This window comes from Vulpes vulpes, chromosome 16 (genome assembly GCF_048418805.1).
Source record: "Vulpes vulpes isolate BD-2025 chromosome 16, VulVul3, whole genome shotgun sequence".
In the NCBI taxonomy this organism is placed as follows: Eukaryota; Metazoa; Chordata; class Mammalia; order Carnivora; family Canidae; genus Vulpes; species Vulpes vulpes.
The window spans coordinates 74,535,383-74,553,466 of record NC_132795.1 but is presented as its reverse complement, the minus strand read 5'-3'; the positions used below and the strand labels follow the sequence as shown (position 1 = coordinate 74,553,466).

The following is an 18,084-nucleotide window of genomic DNA, read 5'->3' as shown; positions in this document are numbered from 1 at the left end:
CAAAATGACTCCCCATTTCACGGAGTTAGAAACCCTGACATAGGGCAATGGGGCTTTACATCACCTAACTTCCCCGGCCCCACTGCCCTATGTCAGGGCTTCCCTACAACCTCCCCCGTTGGCTCCAGCCACACTGGCCACCTTGCACAGCATCCGTCTCTAGGTCCTGACCTTACCCCGACCCTCTGTCCCAGCTCCCAGCGTAGTGTCCCGCACCTGATTTCTTTCTAAGGTAATGAATCATCTGATGACTTCTGGGCCACCCGCCTGGCAGGAGCTCGGACAGTTCGCGCTCATTCACCATCAGACGAACGAACAAACGCACTCGGGACACGACACACGTTAGTTCATTTTGGCGCTTCTCGTTTTAGCCAAAACTCTCGGCGTGGCTTCAGCCTAAGGCCCGAAGGATCCCATCTCGCAGCCCCTACGGTCGCCGGTTCTCACAGCCCTGGGGCGGTTTTCTCCCCTTCTCCCGGCTGGGCGGGCCGCGTGGGAGGAGGGTGGAATGCCCGGATGGAGGCTAAAGTGCTGCCCAGGTACTCCAGGTCTACACTGCCCTAAGGCGACCGAGCCCGGAGGGCCTCCCAGCGGCGGGCTCGCCCCGCGCCGCGAGCGTACCCCGCGCGCTCTATTTACAGCCGCCATCTACCCAAACCCGCTCGCTGACACCCGCTCCCGGTGACGTCACACCGCCCCGGACTCCTGATTGGAAGATCGCAGCCGCTCAGTTCTCGCGATGACGCCTGTTCGGGTCTCCCTTGCTTCCCTCCCATTGCGCAGACCCGGTAGTCAACAGACCACGTTGCGAGCCACGGAGGCATCGTAGAACTAGACCAGCTTCGGTACTCGTCCAGACGGCAGCGACTCTTCCTCGACGCTCACGGGAACAAGGTTTGGCTCCCAGGCGTCCCGTGTGCCAGACTCGCGGCAGCGCGCGCGACTCGGCACTGCTCGCCTCCGCCACTTTCCCGGGGCAGCCGGGGGATTCGCACCAATTCTCGTCCTTTGCTATCGCGAGGTCTTGGCGGTTGCTATACCAATTTCCGGTCGCTTAGGTCTCCATGGAGACAGCACTTGAACCAGTGTTTTGGGTCGCCTGTCATTCTCCGGACTCCACGTGGTCCGGAAACTGCGCAAAGAACGTTTGTGGGAGTCAGCCAGGAAGGTGTAGATGGGAGCGAAGCAGCGGTCCAAAGCGAGGCAGCCAGTGGGAGTACGATTTGCGGAGCATCTTCTGGTCACTGAAGCACTGTTGTAGGGTGGGCACGGGATTTTCCCCGATTGGGGAAGCCCAGTTCATCAGGACAAAGGTTCAGGCGCCTGTTGAGCACGCATAAGCACCGAACCTATTTTTGTGTAGTCTTTAGGGTTCCACGATCGTATCCTGCTGTAAACTTAGCATTTATGAGAGAGTAGTCTCCTCAGTTATCTGTCTCTAGCTCTTCTTAAGTTTCTGTATTGGCCACTTTCCTAGGAAGCGATCCCCAATTATTATTATTATTTTTTGATCCCCCGTTATTACGCTAGACCTCATCATGTCACTTTGCAAATTCTTCCCTTGTCCTTGCCATTCTGGCAGTGTCCGTTTTTATTACTATTTTCTGTTAAGTGGTTTTTCACATTCCAGTGCCCTATCGATTTCTTACTTTGCAGACGGACCACAGGTTCTTCAGTGTCAGGACTGGCTTGTCACTTAGATACAGAATATACAGAACTGGGTAGTGCACTTTTCTGTTGTTAAAGGCATGCATCGCTGACAATGTTTGTTAATTAATTCATTTGCTTATTCATCAGATATTTATTAAGCACTGGATATATGCCAGGTACTGTTTTAGGAATTGAGAATTAAAATAGTGGGTGAAACAGATGAAAGTTGCTGCCTTCGTGGAGTTTATTACTGGGGGAGACAGACAATATAGAAATAAACAAGTTATTGCGATTTTGGGTAGTAGTAGTAGTACTATGGAGAAAATAGAGTAATGGAAATGATCTGTGAGTTGGAGTGCTGGCATTTGATATAGTTTGAGTGGTCATGGAAGGCTTCTCATTGGAGGTGCTATTTGAGAAGAGACCTGAAAGATGGGAAAAAGATCTTGCAAAGATCTGGTGGAACAAGCATTAACAGGCAGAGGTATGAGGAAAGGCAAAGCCCCTCGGATGGTGAAGAGAAGATTGATTTGAGATGAAATGCAGAGGAAGGCAGGACCAAATTCCTTGGTGCCTCGAAGGCCAAGGTCTCAAGTATCAAGTTGGATTTAATTCTAAGTGTAATTGGAATCCCTTGCAGAGTTTTAAGCAAGCGAGTAATTAGATTTCATTAGAGTTTTAAAAAGATTGCTATGATGCCTGTGAAAAGCGGGGAGTCCTCAGAATCAAGAGAGAAGAGAATAGACCAGCTGTGAGGCTATTGCAAGGGTCCAGCTGCAGAGGGCTCATACAACTTCTGGTGGGATATTTCCAGGGTGGGGAAATTCTCTGTTTACAAGGCAGTCCGTGCCATACATAGGTGGATTAGAGAGTTCTTTCTTTACATTAAGCAGGGATCTGCCTCATTGAAACTTGCACTGACTTTTCCTAATTCTTTAGCAAGACAGAAAATATCTCCTCTTTTTCTGACAGTCCAAAAACAACAACAGCTGCTTTATAGCGCTTGTCCCATCCTTTTGTCTCCAGGCCAAACACCTCTGGTTAACTGGGAAGGCACTGAGGTTAGTTGGGCCCAGTTTACTTTTAGAAAGATCATGCCGGTTTTTTTTATTGTTATTTATTACTAAAATGAAGGTTGGCTGTATTTTATTTTTTATTGTAAAATTTTCCTAAAAAGATTTTATTTATTTATTTGACAGAGTGCGAGAGAGCACAAGCAGGGGGAGAAGCAGGCTCCCCATGGGAGCCTGACACAGGACTCCATTCCAGAATCCTGGGACCACGACCTGAACCAAAGGTAGACGTTCAACCAACTGAGCCACCCAGGTGCCTGAAGGTTGGCTGTATTTTAAAATACAAAGACTGGGTCATAATAGGTAATAGTAACTTTAGACAATAATAGACTTGTTGAGCTTAAAAAATGTTTTTCTTTTTTGGAGCAAAAATCCTTAGACCAGTAATTCTCAACCTGGGGCCACTTTGGTCTCCAGGAAACATTTGGCATTTTTCGATTGTCATAACTTGCTGGGAAGGGGATGCTGCTGGCATCTAATGGGCAGAGGCCAGGAACCTGTTCAATATCCTACAATACATAGAATGATACCCCATAGCAAAAAAATTATCTTGCTCCAAATGCCAATAGTACTGAGGTTCAGAAATCCTGAATTAGACAATGCTTTAAACTCTTCTTTTTTTAAAAAAAAAATAAAAAAATAAACTCTTCTTTTTTTGCAGTGACTACCATTAATTCTGTTTAAAATGGGTGTAAAGAAGAAAAAAGAAATGCAAATAACTGCACTGACTATTTGCCATCAAGACCTTGAAACTTTGAGATGTAAGTGATTTCTGACTTCATTACTTTCTTTCTTTCCTGGGTTGCAGGGTATTTTTATCTCTGAGACTAAATATCTTGTTCAGACTCTTGCTATTTAATTTTTTCCTTGTTCCTTACATTTAATTTTGCATGTAAAATGGTTTCCTAAAAATTCTGTCTTCAGACTAAGTTCTGCTTGCTTTTTTTTTTTTTGGTAAACTCATGTGCATATGTTGTTAGATCCTTGAAGAAATTTTTGTTTGTGTGTTATCTAGTTTTGGCTGATGTGGAAGGAAAGAATTTAGCTTCTTTGCTGTTATACTGTGTACAACTCACTGATGGAGTGTCACAAATCCATTATGTTAAACAGGTAAGACTGGATTGATATTCATGGATACATCTTGAAGATTATCATGCTACTATGGACTTTTAAAATTAACTGACAGTTTTTGGCACCCGATTATTTAATATCAATGTGTCATTAAAGAATAGAGGTTTTTCCTTTCCCTTTCTGTTTGTTGTATAATCTCATTTTATTCAGAGTATCAGTAGATGCCATATTCAGCCTTCCACCAACATTGGAGCTAGAAAGCTATAGGATAATGAGACAATTGTGCATATCTTTTCTGTGGAGATAAATTTTTAAAAATTATCTCTATTTGAACCTTTCAAACTTTTTAGCAGACATATTAAAAAGTTAATTTAAAATATAAAGACTCTCCTTACCAGTATTTCAGTATTAGGGTTTACCTTTTGAACTTGCATAATTTTGGGGGGAAGCAATTATATATATTACTGGTTTTTCAGTATTGCAACAGAATTCCTATACCTTAAGCCATTAATAAGTCTAATTCTTAATAGAGGTCGGTCTGAAGAGTAAAATGGGAGTTGGAGATATGGGTTAAAAAGTTAAAAACTACTAAAATAGGTATTTAAATCGGTATCCTCAACAATGCAGTATAGAATATATTTCACATTATAATTGAGACTTAAAAGAGTATTTGGCTATGTTACTTTGCTCTATATACTTGATTTTAGAAAAAATTACTGTGATTTTGAATTTTTTGGATTGTAGATTGTGCCTTTACTGGAGAAGGCAGATAAGAATGGTACATGTGATCCCATTATTCGAAGCTGTTTGGATATTTTAGCAGGCATCTATCTTTCTCTGAGTGTAAAGAATCCCTTGAAGAAAGTCTTAGCAAGGTAAGGATAAAAAAGAAAGGAAGTTAAACATTACAAATGTTCAATTTGACCAAAAGTAATCAGTATTTAAAGTTCTCCTGGCTTGGTAAAACTGAACTGAAATACGTCACTAACAGTTTATATGGTCTCTGTTTTGTTTACTTCTTACAACTTTTTATTTATTTATTTTTTAATTAAAAATTTTTAAAATAAGATTTTATTTATTTATTCATGAGAGACAGAGAGAGAGGCAGAGACATAGGCAGAGGGAGAAGCAGGCTGTCTGTGGGGAGCATGATGTGGGACTCGATACCAGGACCCTGGGACCACGCCCTGAACCAAAGGCAGATGCTCAACCACTGAGCCACCCAGGTGTCTATACTTATTACAACTTTTTAAAAACGTGGAATGGCTTTTTTTAGGTCACAGGCCTTAATAAAACAGGCTATGGGCTGTAGTTTGCTGACTCCTGGTTTAGTCAATTTACATTAATGCTATTATTGGTTAAGTTTAATCTGTCATCTTGCTATTTCTTTTTCCTCTTTTTCCATTTGTTCTTGGTTTATTATTATTTTTTAAAGATTTTTTTATTTATTTATGAGAGACACAGACACAGAGAGAGGCAGAGACACACAGGTAGAGGGAGAAGGCAGGCTCCATGCAGGGAGCCCAACATGGGACTCGATCCTGGCTCTCCAGGATCACACCCTGGGCTGAAGGTGGTGTCAAACGGCTGAGCCACCTGGGCTGCCCTTGTTCTTGGTTTAAACATACTTTTAGGGCAGCCCGGGTGGCGCAGCAGTTTAGCGCCGCCTGCAGCCCGGGGTGTGATCCTGGAGAGCCAGGATCGAGTCCCACATCGGGCTTCCTGCATGGAGCCTGCTTCTCCCTCTGCCTGTGTCTCTGCCTCTCTCTTCGCTCTCTCTGAATGAATAAATAAATAAATCTTAAAAAACAAAACAAAACAAATATTTTTAATTATACAGGTAATACAGCAATATATGCTTGATGTAAAGGCTTCAAGCAATATAGAAGTGAACAAAATAAGTGAGCCTTCTGGTTTGTTGTTTCTGGCATATCTTACTTTCTTTAGTAAAGGTCATGACTTAACATTTTGGTGTCTACTTCCTGAGGCCTTTTCTTTGGGTTTAGTGTGGGTATTGTATTATAGTTTTCTTATTTTTACATAAATGGGGTTATACTCTACTCACTGCTCTGTAGCCTGTTTTTTTTTTTCACTGAAGAAGGTCTTAGAGAAACTTTCATGTCAGTATAATCCTTATTTTTTTTTAATGGTGTTAAAAAATACACAACATAAAATTTGCCATCTTAATCATTTTTGAGTATTAAGTATATTTACACTGTCTTGCAGTGTATCTCCAGAATTTTTTCATCTTGCAAAACTGAAACTCTATAAACAGTATTATTGGGGCACCTGAGTGGCTCAGTGGTTGAGTGTCTACCTTTGGCTCAGGGCATGATCCTGGGGTCCTGGGATCAAGTCCCACATTGGGCTCCCCACATGGAGCCTGCTTCTCCCTCTGCCTATGTCTATGCCTCTTTGTGTCTCTCAGAATAAATAAGTAAAATCTTTATTTATTTTTTTTAAGTAAAATTTTACTTAAAAAAACCCAAACCCAGTATTATTATTGTTGTTATTATTTTATTTTATTTAAAATAATTTTATTTATTCATGAGAGACACAGAGAGAGAGAGGCAGAGACACAGGCAGAGGGAGAAGCAGACTCTTTGCAGGAGCCCGATGTGGGACTCGATCCCAGCATACCGCGATCATGACCTGAGCCAAAGGCGGCTGCCCAACTGCTGAGCCAGCCAGGCGTCCCCAAACCCAGTATTATTAAATAGTAAATCCTCATTTGCTCCTCTGCCGAGCTCCTGGTTACTACAGTTCTACTTTCTGCTTCTATGAATTAAATTACTTTAGTTACCACATATAAGTGGAATAACTGTGTTTGTCTTTTTTTTTTTTCTTTGATGTTTGTCTTTTTTTTTGATTGGCTTATTTACTTAGCATAATGTTCTCAAGGTTCATCCATGTGATAGCATGTGGCAAGATATTTGTCCTTTTTTAAGGCTGAATTATATTTCATTGTCCATATGCACCGCATTATATTCATTCATTATTCTGTTGATAGACATCAGGGTTGCTTCTTCCTCTTGACTATCGTGAACAATGCTGCTATGCACATGAGTATGTAAATATCTATTTGAGGTCCTGCTCAGTTCTTTTGGATACATATCCAGAAGTGAATTACTAGATCATATGGTAATTCTATTACTAATTTTCTGAGGAACCTCCTTTATTTTCCATCATGTCTGCATTATTTTATGTTCCCACCAAAAGTCCTTATATTTTCTTACAGCTATAAATATTCCATAATATGGATAATGCCAACAATTTTATGTATATATTTGTTGGTGTTTAGTTAGTTTTGTTTTCATTATTCCAACAATGATGCGTGATATTCTTAATTATGTCTATAATTGTTATGTGTATTTCCCTGAGATAAATTCCTATAGGTGGAATTTCTTCACCAAAGATGTTACTAAACTGTACTCCCCAAAAGCTATTCCAAGTTTATACTCTTACTAACAATGAATGAGAGTGCCAGTGTCTTCATATCTTTATCACACTAGATATCAATCTTTAAACTATTTAAGATCTAATAGATAAAAAAAAAAACCTTATGTTTTACTTTTCACTTCCAGATTACTAGTGAGATTGAACATTTTTTAATATGTAGAGTTTGACTAGTTGTGATTATGTATCTTTTGTGTTTCCTTGTTAGAATGTCTTTTCTTTCATTTATTTATTTATTTATTCATTCATTTATTTATTTATTTATTTATTTATTTATTTATTTTTAAGATTTTATTTATTTTAGAGAGAGAGAGCACAAGCAGGGGGAGCAGTAGGCAGGTGGAGTGAGAAAAGCAGGCTTTCTGCCGAGCAGGGAGCCGGATGTGGGACTTCATCCCAGGACCCTGGGATCATGACTTGAGCTGAAGGCAGACACTTAACCAACTGAGCCACTCAGGCACTCTCTTTTTCTTATATAAGTAAATGTATTTAATGTGTCAAGGAGCAAATGATCAAATAACTGGCCGGTTCTAGGGTTGTGGGGAAGTAGTCGACAATGTCATAGAGCTTGATATTTTCCATTTTTTCTCCCAAGTGTTGGCCATATATTCCTTCAGAATTACAAGGGGCTGTAGCAGTTACTGGCACCTTATGAGGACATGACAGCATCCAGAAAAAAATAAAGAAAATTTCCTCTTCTCTATTTCTTTTTATTGGAGAGAAAAACACTTTGCACAAGGTTCCAGGACACTTTCCATCACTTTCTGTTGTCAAGATTGGGTCATTTACCCTTCTGGTTGTAAGAAGGGCTGAGAAGTGGAAACTCTCACACCTTTAGCCTCTTTAGTGAGAGGTGGGTTTTGCCAATAAAGAAAACATGGCATGGGTATAAGAGCTCTAAATATATTTCTTTGGTGTTTTTTTTTTTTTTTAATTTTTATTTATTTATGATAGTCACAGAGAGAGAGAGAGGCAGAGACACAGGCAGAGGGAGAAGCAGGCTCCATGCACCGGGAGCCTGACGTGGGATTCGATCCCGGGTCTCCAGGATCGCGCCCTGGGCCAAAGGCAGGCGCCAAACTGCTGCGCCACCCAGGGATCCCTCTTTGGTGTTTTTTTAAGGATCTTTCCATTTTGTTTTTAAGCTTTGTATTTTTAATTTAAAGAAAGCATGAGTGGGAGGGTCAGAAGGAGAGAGAGAATAGACTCTGTGCTGAACAGAGAGCCCCATGTGGGGCCCAGTCTCACAACCCTGAGATCATGATCTGAGCCAAAACTAAGAGTTGGATCTCAACTGACTATGCTACACAGGTGCCCCATTCCTTTGTTTTATTACTTGTCTTTGAACTTTCTTTATGATGTGTTTGCCTTATAAAAATTACAAAACCTTTCTTAGTAATCAGTCCCACTAATGTTTTTCTTTGTATAGATTTCTGAGTTTCGGGGCACCTGGGTGGCACAGTTGGTGAGAGTCTGCCTTTGGCTTAGGTCATGATCCCAGAGTTCTGGGATCAAGCCCCTCATCGGGCTCCCTGCTCAACTGGGATCCTGCTTCTCCCTCTGCCCCTCAGGCTCACCCTGCTCATGCTCTCACACTCTCTCAGAATAAAATCTTAAAAAAAAAAAAATTCTGAGTTTTATGCCTTCCTTATTTATGCTTTCTCTACTATAAGATGGTATAAAATTACCTGCTTCTCTGAAAATACTTCATCTGGAGAGCACCTGGGTGGCTTAGGTCATGATCTCAGGTATGAGAGAATGATTGTTGGGTCTATTTGAAGGAAGAGTGTCAGGTGGAAGAAATAGCAAGAGCAAAAGCTTTGGTATATTGTCACAACAAGGAAGGCCATGTAGCTAGAGCTAAATGAACAAGGTTTGAGATGAGGCTGGTGAGATGATGGTGGGGCTAGAGTGTCTAGACTCTGGTAAGTCATTGTCAACATTATGGTTACTAATTTGAGAGGGACATTGTTGGACGATTTTAGTAGAAGACTACTATGGTATTTTTATAATATCACTCTGGCTACTCTCTTGAGGATGGAAGCAAGATGGAAGCAGGGAGTTTCAGTGATTGGGGCATGTAGTTAAATTTTTCTGGCTGTATTTTGAAGGGGTAGTTCAGAATTCCTTCATTTGTAGGATTCCCTTCCCACTCCATATATCTACTTATCACACGGTTGTCAGATTTTTAATACTTGATTCTTTTTCTAGCTCACTAAATGGCCTACCTGAATTTTTTCTAACTGAGGCTATACAAAGTTTTACTTCTCGTCTTCAGGAAGAATTGAATACTACTGATCTATACTCTTATAGGAAAGTAATTGACAATATATCTTCTTGTATGGAGAACTTTGACTTGGGTAAGCCAGCTTTTTTGTGTATTTTTTTCTGTCATTACATCATTCTTTTTAAATGATGTTAATTTTGGTTCTGAGGCTCCTTACCAGTGTTAATGTTTTTATCCCTACAGGTAGAGCAGGTGTTAATAATCTTCTTAAAAATGGTAAGTCCTGTTATTTTGTTTTATTCTGAGGGGGTAACTGCTTGTATGAGTCATTTTGGAGCTGGTTCTTTTAAGTTTCTTGGCAGTGGGTAGAGTCCTGCAGATTACTAAGATGCATCATGCCCCTTCCTTTTTAATTTCTACTACTATACCATGATATCATTATAGGTAACAGTGACTTAAAATATTTTCTTATACTGACATTAAATTTTACAGTTGTAGGTTCTGCTTTGTCATGATACATTCTTTTTTGTTTCAGTGCTTCATTTTCTGCAGAAGAGTTTAATTGAAATCTCAGAAGAAAATCGGCAAGTATCTGTTTGCATGCTTGTGCATGTGTGGGTGTACACTTGAGGTTGCCTGTTGTCTTTGTACAAAGGAAATTTAAAGAAAGTTTCCAGAATGTGCTTCATTGTATCCCTCACTGATAATATTGGACCTGATTATTGAAATTTACTTTTTTAGAGGTTTGATAGTTAATTTAAAAAATAAATTAAATTATTATAAGAATATGAGAATGAGCTTCTTCCTCCCTGAGTGTTCCTTACTCATAGTATCATTTTATGAATGAAATATCTGGTTATCTTTCTGAGGATATTAATGATAGTTTTTTTTTTTTAATAGTTTTCTCATCTTTACATAGTCCTCTTTCTTCTAAGTTGCTTTTTTTCCTGTTTGATGCTTTCAGTCACTGTATTTGTTGCTAGAAGCTTTCATCAGAAGTGATTTTTGGCCAAATGCTTATATTTAAGGATGAGGCACTGAGAGTTGATTTGAATCTGTGCATATTGATGGGGTTTATTTCAGGTTTTTTTATAGGCAACTTTAGGCAGGCTATTTCTTTGGAAAACCTATGATGTCAATATTGTTAGGTCTTTTTGCATGGGTAACAGATTCACCATGGAACCAAACTATTGGCTTAAAATTCTGATTGCTGAAGGAGTGAAGAAAGCTGAGGTTGTGGCATTTGGCATTCATTGTTCATTGTTCATATATTTACCTAATTTTCTTGTTTGCACTATGGTGTTCATGCCTTATCTGTGCATGTTGTTTTACCTTCTCTAGGTAAGCCAGTTGTTTGCTGGTTCTTATTCTTCAACAGACTTGTAGCCAGTCTTCCTATTTTCAGCCTTACATTTATTTCCTTATCAAGGAGTACCTGGTACCAACAGTTTCTTAGCCTTTTGGGGCTGCAAATCAGGTTGTTTTGGGGATGATTCTCTGGCTTACCTATTTACCTTTTAATTTTTAAAGATTTTTATTTATTTAGAGATGAGAGACACACAGAGAGAGGCAGAGACATAGGCAGAGGGAGAAGCAGGCTCCTCATGGGGTTTGATGCGGGACTTGATCCCTGGACCAGGATCATGCCCTGTGCTGAAGGCAAACTCTGCTCAATTGTTGAGCCACCCAGGCATCCCAATATTTACCTTTTAAAAAAAAAATTAATTAATTAATTGATTTTATGGGGGGGACAGGAACAGAGGGGGAAGGAGAAGGAGGGGGAAGAATCTCAAGCAGCCTCCACGCTGAACACATAGCCTGATGCGGGGCTTAGTCTCATGACCTGACCTGAGCCAAAACCAAGAGTTGGATACTTTTTTTTTTTTTTTTTTTTTAATTTTTATTTATTTATGATAGTCACACACAGAGAGAGAGAGAGGCAGAGATACAGGCAGAGGGAGAAGCAGGCTCCATGCACCGGGAGCCTGACGTGGGATTCGATCCCGGGTCTCCAGGATCGCGCCCTGGGTCAAAGGCAGGCGCCAAACCGCTGCGCCACCCAGGGATCCCCAAGAGTTGGATACTTAATCAACTGAGCCACTCAGGTGCCCCAGTATTTACCTTTTTGGTTTCTGCCGAATCAGTTTTCTGTCTGCTTCCAAAATTTTATTGTTATTGTTTGTTTGTTGCTCTTCATATTTTGTCTTTTTATGTTTTCAATCCTGTGGCTGTTGGTTTACTGAGGTTCTGGGAGAGAATATAGGTAGTATCTGTGTGCTATTCTTTTTTTTTATTTTAATTAATTAGTTTTTATTTTATTCCAGTATGGTAGTTAACATACAGCATTATATTAGTGTCAGGTGTACAATAGAGTGATTCAACAATTCTATACATTACTCAGTGTTTGTCACAATAAATGTACTCACCTATTTATGCACCTATCCCCCTGCTACCTCCCCTCTGGAAACCATCTGTTCTCTATAGATAAGAGTCCTTTTTCATTTGTTTCTTTTCTTTTCTTTTTTTTTTTACTTTGGTCATTTGTTTCTTAAATTCCACATATGAGTGAAATCATATGGTATTTGTCTTTCTCTGACTGCCTTACTTCATTTAGCATTATATTCTCTAGATCTATCCCTGTTGTTGCAAAAAGATTTCATTCTTTTGAAATTCTTTTGGCTGAATAATATTCCATTACACACACACAATACACACACCACATCTTCTTTATCCATTTATATATTTGTGGATACTTGGATTGCTTCCATATCTTGGCTATTGTTGCAGTAAACAGAGAGGTGCATATATCCTTTCAAATTAATGTTTTCATATATTTGGGTAAATATCCAATAGTGTGATTACTGGATCACATGGTAATTCTATTTTTAATTTTTTGAGGAATCTCCATGTTTTCTGCAGTAGCTGTACCAATTTGCATTTCTGCCAGGTATACAGTAGGGTTCCTTTTTCTCCACATCTTCACCAACACTTATTGTCTCTTGTGTTTTTTATTTTAGCCTCTGTGTGCCATCTTTAACATGGGGCCTCCCTTTCTCTTTCCAGTAGTGCCTTCTCTGTCTCTTTTTAGATTCTTCTTCTGTTAAATATGGGTTCTATTCTTTTTATTCTATTTGTTTTTACTGCTTAATACCATCTACTTCTGTGTATTCAGGATTCCCAGTACAAAAAATTTGTCATCTATATATTCAGGATTCCCAGATTTCTCACTCCAGGTTAGATCTCTTCCCTGAAGTGGTAGATTCATATAGTCATTTGCCTCTTGGACATCTCAACTTGGATGTTTTATAAGTGCATCAAATTCATTGTGTCTAAAAGAAAATTCACTGCCTTTTTCCTCCTACTTGCTGGTAACTTCTCTTCTTTCTGTTTCTTTGACTTTGCCTATTCTAAATATGTCACATAAATGGAATGCAATATTTGTTCTTTTGTGTGTTTTCAGGGTTAATCCATGTTGTAGCATGTATCAGAACTTTTTTTTGTCTGAATAACATTCCATTGTAATGTATGTACCACATTTTGCTTATCCATTCTTATGCTGATGTACATTTGGGTTGTTTCTACCTTTTGGCTAATATAAATAATGCTGCTATAAACATCGGTATGCAAATACCTGTTGGGGCCCTTCATTCAGTTCTTTTGGGTATATACCTAGAGCAGAATTAGTGGATCATAATTTTATGAGGGACTCAAACTGTTTTCCCTGACTTCTGTTTTAATGTCATCACTCTGTGTTCTGTTATGTTGAGAACAGACTGGGGATGGGGGCAAGGATAGAAGCTGGGAGACCAGTTAGGAGACCATTGCAGTAATCCAAGGGAGAGATGTGAGTGACTCAGACCAAGAGTAGCAGTGGAGGTGGTCTGATTCTGGATATATTTTGAAGGTAGGACCAGCAGGATTTTCTTACAGTGGAGTAGGGAAGGGAGAAGTCAAGGATGATAACAAAGTTTTTGTAGGGTAGAGATCTCAGCAAGTGGAACAGATTTGGAGTTGAAGATGAGTTCATGTAGTTTGAGATGTCTGTTGGACATTGAAATCAAGATATTGAGTAAGAAGTTGCATATATAAGTCTGGGATTAGAAAGAAGTTGAGGCTGGAGATAAAAATTTGGGAATTGTCAGCATACAGATTATAATTTAAAGTTTATACTTATATGAAATCAGCATCAAGGGAATGAAGTAACTGGACCAAAGAGGGAGAGTAAAGACTGAGTTGTGGAGAGCTGTAACATAAAGAGATTGGGGAAAAGTGGATGAACTAGCTGAGGTATATAGGAAGGAGCAGTGGTGAAGTGGGAGGAAATGGAGGAGAGCTTAGTGTCTTGGAAAACAAGTGAAGAAAGTGGATCAAGGTTGAGGGAGTGTTCAAGTTTAGAAATTGTGGCATTCATTTTACCTGTTATTTTTACTATAAAAGAAGAAATGAGATTAGTTGTTAGCAGAGAAGGAGGGATATTTTGAGGTAAGAGCGTTGAAAGTTTGCAATAAATGTCCATGTAATTGGAATGTTATGGGAGTGGAAGGGAGAGGTATAGATGTCTAACATAATCTAAAACAAATTTTGGCCCTTTGAGGAATATTTCTTTTGCAGAGGGATAGAAATGGTGGCATTTTCATGTGACTTCTTTTGGAATAACTTCTTTTTTTCATTATAGAAAATTTGCTGGAAATCGTATAGTTCAGACACAGTTGATGAATGACTTACTGGTAGGCACTAGAGTTTCAGTGATGTTGGTGCAGAAAATACAAGACATTCAGAGAATTCATTTGAAGACTTCCAATTCTCCCACATGGCAAAGTATGTGTGGATTGCTGAGTATTTTCACCAAGTTTTTAAGTGATGGTAAGTAGAAGACCATAAAAATGATGATTATAATTGAGTGTCACTCAGCTTTTGCTAATAATGGTATGAAATGTTTGATACTTACCTGAGATGGAGAACTTCTTTTCCCCCAGCTCCTTAAAATGGGGAAAGGCCCTGGGTTATAAGGTTTTTTAATGCTTTTTCTTTCAAATGTACCTATTCTGCAAGGAATAATGTTGAAGGACTTTTCTAAATGTGTGTGTTTTGTAAAAAACGAAAACCTAACAGTCTTAGGGTTGAAAAACCCCAGACTTTAAAGGGCAAAAGAAAGTTCTCAATAAGAAGAGTCCGTACTTGGAAGGAAGGTCTGGAAAGGTGAACATAAACCATACAGTTCTCCTTAGGAGCAGGCTTCATCCTCAAGTAATGACAGTAGTCCTTGTGGGGGTGGTCATCATTCCCCCTTATATGTCTCATGTGTTACTTCTATTCATGTGATCTGTGTTACCGGGAAGCCAAATAGTAAATGAGAGGAAGTCCCTCTTTCTAAAAGCATTTCAAACTATAAATTAAAATGGCATTACCATTTTGTAACCTGATGAATTGATGTAGGCATTAAGCATCAGCAACTACTAACATTAAAGAACAGACAGCCAGACAGCATGTGCCCTTTTAGAGTCTTGCTTTTACCACCTATACACTCTTTGCAAAGGGGCTGAGCTTGAGACTGATCTTTAGGTCACCTGCCAATTTACAGGAATTACAGAAGACAGAAGAATATGCTGAACTGCATTAGGACAAAGCAGACCCACATCCAGACTGTGGGAAACTGCAGATCAAGGGCAGAGCTCTTGAGTAGAGAAATTGTAATGAAATGAAAGGGGTGGAGAGGGCACCTGTAGATTGAAAGGCACTTAAAAGGTATATCAGATGTTTGAAAAATGGACAGGATTAAACTGTAGTGTCTAGGGATGCACATTTGATTAATAAAACCATTTAAAAATCAGAAAGCCATTACTTTGCAAGTCACGATAATGCTTACTCAGGGTGAGAAAAGGGTTTATGTTTGGGAAGAGACATATGGATGAGCCTTATGGGTTGGGTGCCTGAGTTCGATTTTTCACCTTGGATGCTGGGTACAAGGGTGTTCACTTTCACATAATTTGTTAAGCTACACAATTGTTGTGGCTATTTTCCTGTATCAGTGTGTTACATTACAATATGATTAATGGAAAAATGATACTTAACACATGAGTATTTATAAAAAGTTAATTACATTTTTACCCTTTACCTCACGTTCTATATGGTCATATATGCATAAATATTAACTTAATTAAAAAATAAATGGTATTGATTTAGAACTTTTGTTGATAAAGAGCAGTAATTCACTCTGGTTTTGCTAGTCTAATGGGAAAAAATAGTACCTCATTGTTTATATGTTTTGAGTCCTAGTAACTAGTAAAAGTGCTAGATATATTGTCAAAATAGTATTATTTATTCATTTATTTATTTTGGCTAGGATCTCAGGTAGTTATAAAAGGAAAGGAGGGGCACCTGGGTGGCTCAGATCGATTAAGCAACTGCATTTGGCTCAGGTCATGATCCCAGAGTCCTGGGATCAAGCCTCAAATGGGACTCCCTGCTCACCTGAGAGCCTGCTTCTCCCTCTCCTTCGGCCTGTTCCCCGTGCTTGTGCATGCTCTCTTTCAAATAAATAAAACCTTACAAAAAAAATGAAAGTGTTATTCTAAGATACAATTTACAGATCTGTTTTAAAAGAGGACATTGTTATCTTAAAAAAAAAAAAACAAAACACAACTGATAAAATACAGAGAAGACCTGATTTTAATATGAGGCGGCCTCTTTTCTGGGTGGTTGAGGGGCCTATCCACTGCTGTTCTTCCCCAAGGTTTTAAAGCTTCATCTGTCAGTAAAATGTTTGGCTGCAAGTAACAGAAAACCAAATTTCAGAGACTTAAGCAAATGTGCCTCCCCTCACCCCCACATAACATGAAGTTCAGAGGCAGATGATCCCAAACTGCTGTATGCAGTCTAGGACCTAAACATTTCTGCCTTTCTATTCAGCTATCTTCAGCATGTTGGCTTTCACTCCCATGTTTGTACCTTGTGGCTGCCATTTGACTGCTGTAGTTCTGGAATTATGACTATGTGTGAGGCAGGAAGGAAGGCCAGTTGCATCTTTACCTTTAATCAGGAGAAACAAAAATACCCAAGTACCTACTTACATCCCATTGGCCTGAACCCTCATGGCTACCTTTAGTTGCAGGGAAGATTGAGGAAGCAAGTATACTGTCTTTGGCTGAGCACATTGGTGCCCCAATCAAAGTCACAGTTCTGTTAGCAGGGATAAATGGCAGAATGGATGTTTATTAGGTAGTTTATGGTAGGTATTTATGATTCTTAGCTCAGGTTGAATAATTCACCATATTTGGTAAACTTTCTCACAAACCAGAGGCTGATAGAAAACAAAGAGAAGATAGCAAGCCAAGATTGGCTGCATTGGGTACAGTGCCAGTGATAGCAAAATTTGCAGTTAGCACTTATCCAGGCTCTTTACACAAGCCCTGAAATCACGTTAAAAAAAAAGTAGTATATGTGGGAGTTGGGATGGAGAGGCTGATCAGTGTAGAGGAGACAAATGGTGTTGCTCCTAGATGTGCTGGGGGGAGAGGAAGAGTGAGTGGTTGTTAAGAGGAGAGAGGAAAGAATCACATTTATTAATAAGTATTTATGTGCTGGCCGTAAAGCCTTATGTTAATTATGCATTTAAACATTATAATAAATGGTCAGATAGGAGTTACATTTTTTCATTTTACAGAAGAGAAAGCTGGGCTCCTAGGAGGGTAAATAACTTGCCCAAGGTCTACTCAACCTAGGAAGCGGTCATGCTAGAAATTGTACCCAGGACTGTCTGACTCTGTGCCATGTGCTTTTTCCACTGGACCAAAATATCCATTGTCATTTAATACATGCTCTCTACTTTTTTGCCATATAGATGACCTCTTACAGGCAATTCAGAGTACGTCTGGATTAGCTGTTATTCTTTTTATTAAGGCTATGTTTCATCCACCTGAGAAGATTCCTGATTTGGTGAGTGCATCTCCTTTGGAGAATTGTGCTTTATTTATTGAATTAAACACATGTTTTAAAGATATTTTTAGGGCCAACCCCGGGTGGCTCAGTGGTTTAGCACTGCTTTCTGCCAGGGTGTGATCCTGGAGACCCAGGATAAGTCCCACGTCGGGCTCCCTGTGTGGAGCCAGCTTCTTCCTCTGCCTGTGTCTCTGCCTCTCTCTGTGTGTCTGTCATGAATAAAGAAATAAAATCTTAAAAAAATAATAAATTAAAAAAAAAATAAAAATATTTTTAGAGCAGCCCGGGTGGCTTAGTGGTTTAGCGCCACCGTCAGCCCAGGGCATGATTTGGGATCGAGTCCCACGTCAGGCTCCTTGCACAGAGCCTGCTTCTCCCTATGCCTGTGTCTCTGCCTCTCTCTCTCTCTCTCTCTCTCTCTGTGTGTGTGTGTGTCTCTCATGAATAAATAAACAAAACTTAAAAATAAATAAATAAATAAATAAATAAATAAATAAATAAATAAAATATTTTTAAAGAAGTGGATTAAAAATTTCTTTCTACATAAAATCCTTCTGATGATCTTTTTCTTTTACAATAAGAGACAATCCAAAAATGCAGAAAAAGCAGAAGACGATAGCAATCACCTATAAATTCATCTCACAAAGATAATCACTATCAATGTCTTTT

General features: G+C 39.3%; 1 protein-coding gene across 2 annotated transcripts in view; it reads left to right on the top strand.

The window, feature by feature from the left end:
• Window positions 1-738: 738 nt before the first annotated feature.
• Window positions 739-18,084, top strand: part of THADA (THADA armadillo repeat containing) — a 329,408-nt gene continuing 312,062 nt past the window's right edge. The window contains exons 1-10 of one of the 2 annotated variants that reach the window (XM_025992555.2): window positions 739-894; window positions 2,850-2,947; window positions 3,385-3,484; window positions 3,739-3,833; window positions 4,539-4,669; window positions 9,462-9,610; window positions 9,721-9,753; window positions 10,013-10,061; window positions 14,153-14,340; window positions 17,318-17,412. In XM_025992555.2, coding sequence (XP_025848340.2) covers window positions 3,409-3,484; window positions 3,739-3,833; window positions 4,539-4,669; window positions 9,462-9,610; window positions 9,721-9,753; window positions 10,013-10,061; window positions 14,153-14,340; window positions 17,318-17,412 — 816 coding nt within the window. In that variant the 5' untranslated portion in view covers window positions 739-894; window positions 2,850-2,947; window positions 3,385-3,408. Of the gene's footprint in view, window positions 895-2,849; window positions 3,027-3,384; window positions 3,485-3,738; window positions 3,834-4,538; window positions 4,670-9,461; window positions 9,611-9,720; window positions 9,754-10,012; window positions 10,062-14,152; window positions 14,341-17,317; window positions 17,413-18,084 lie in introns of both variants that reach the window. The other variant, XM_025992556.2, reaches the window with a different exon arrangement.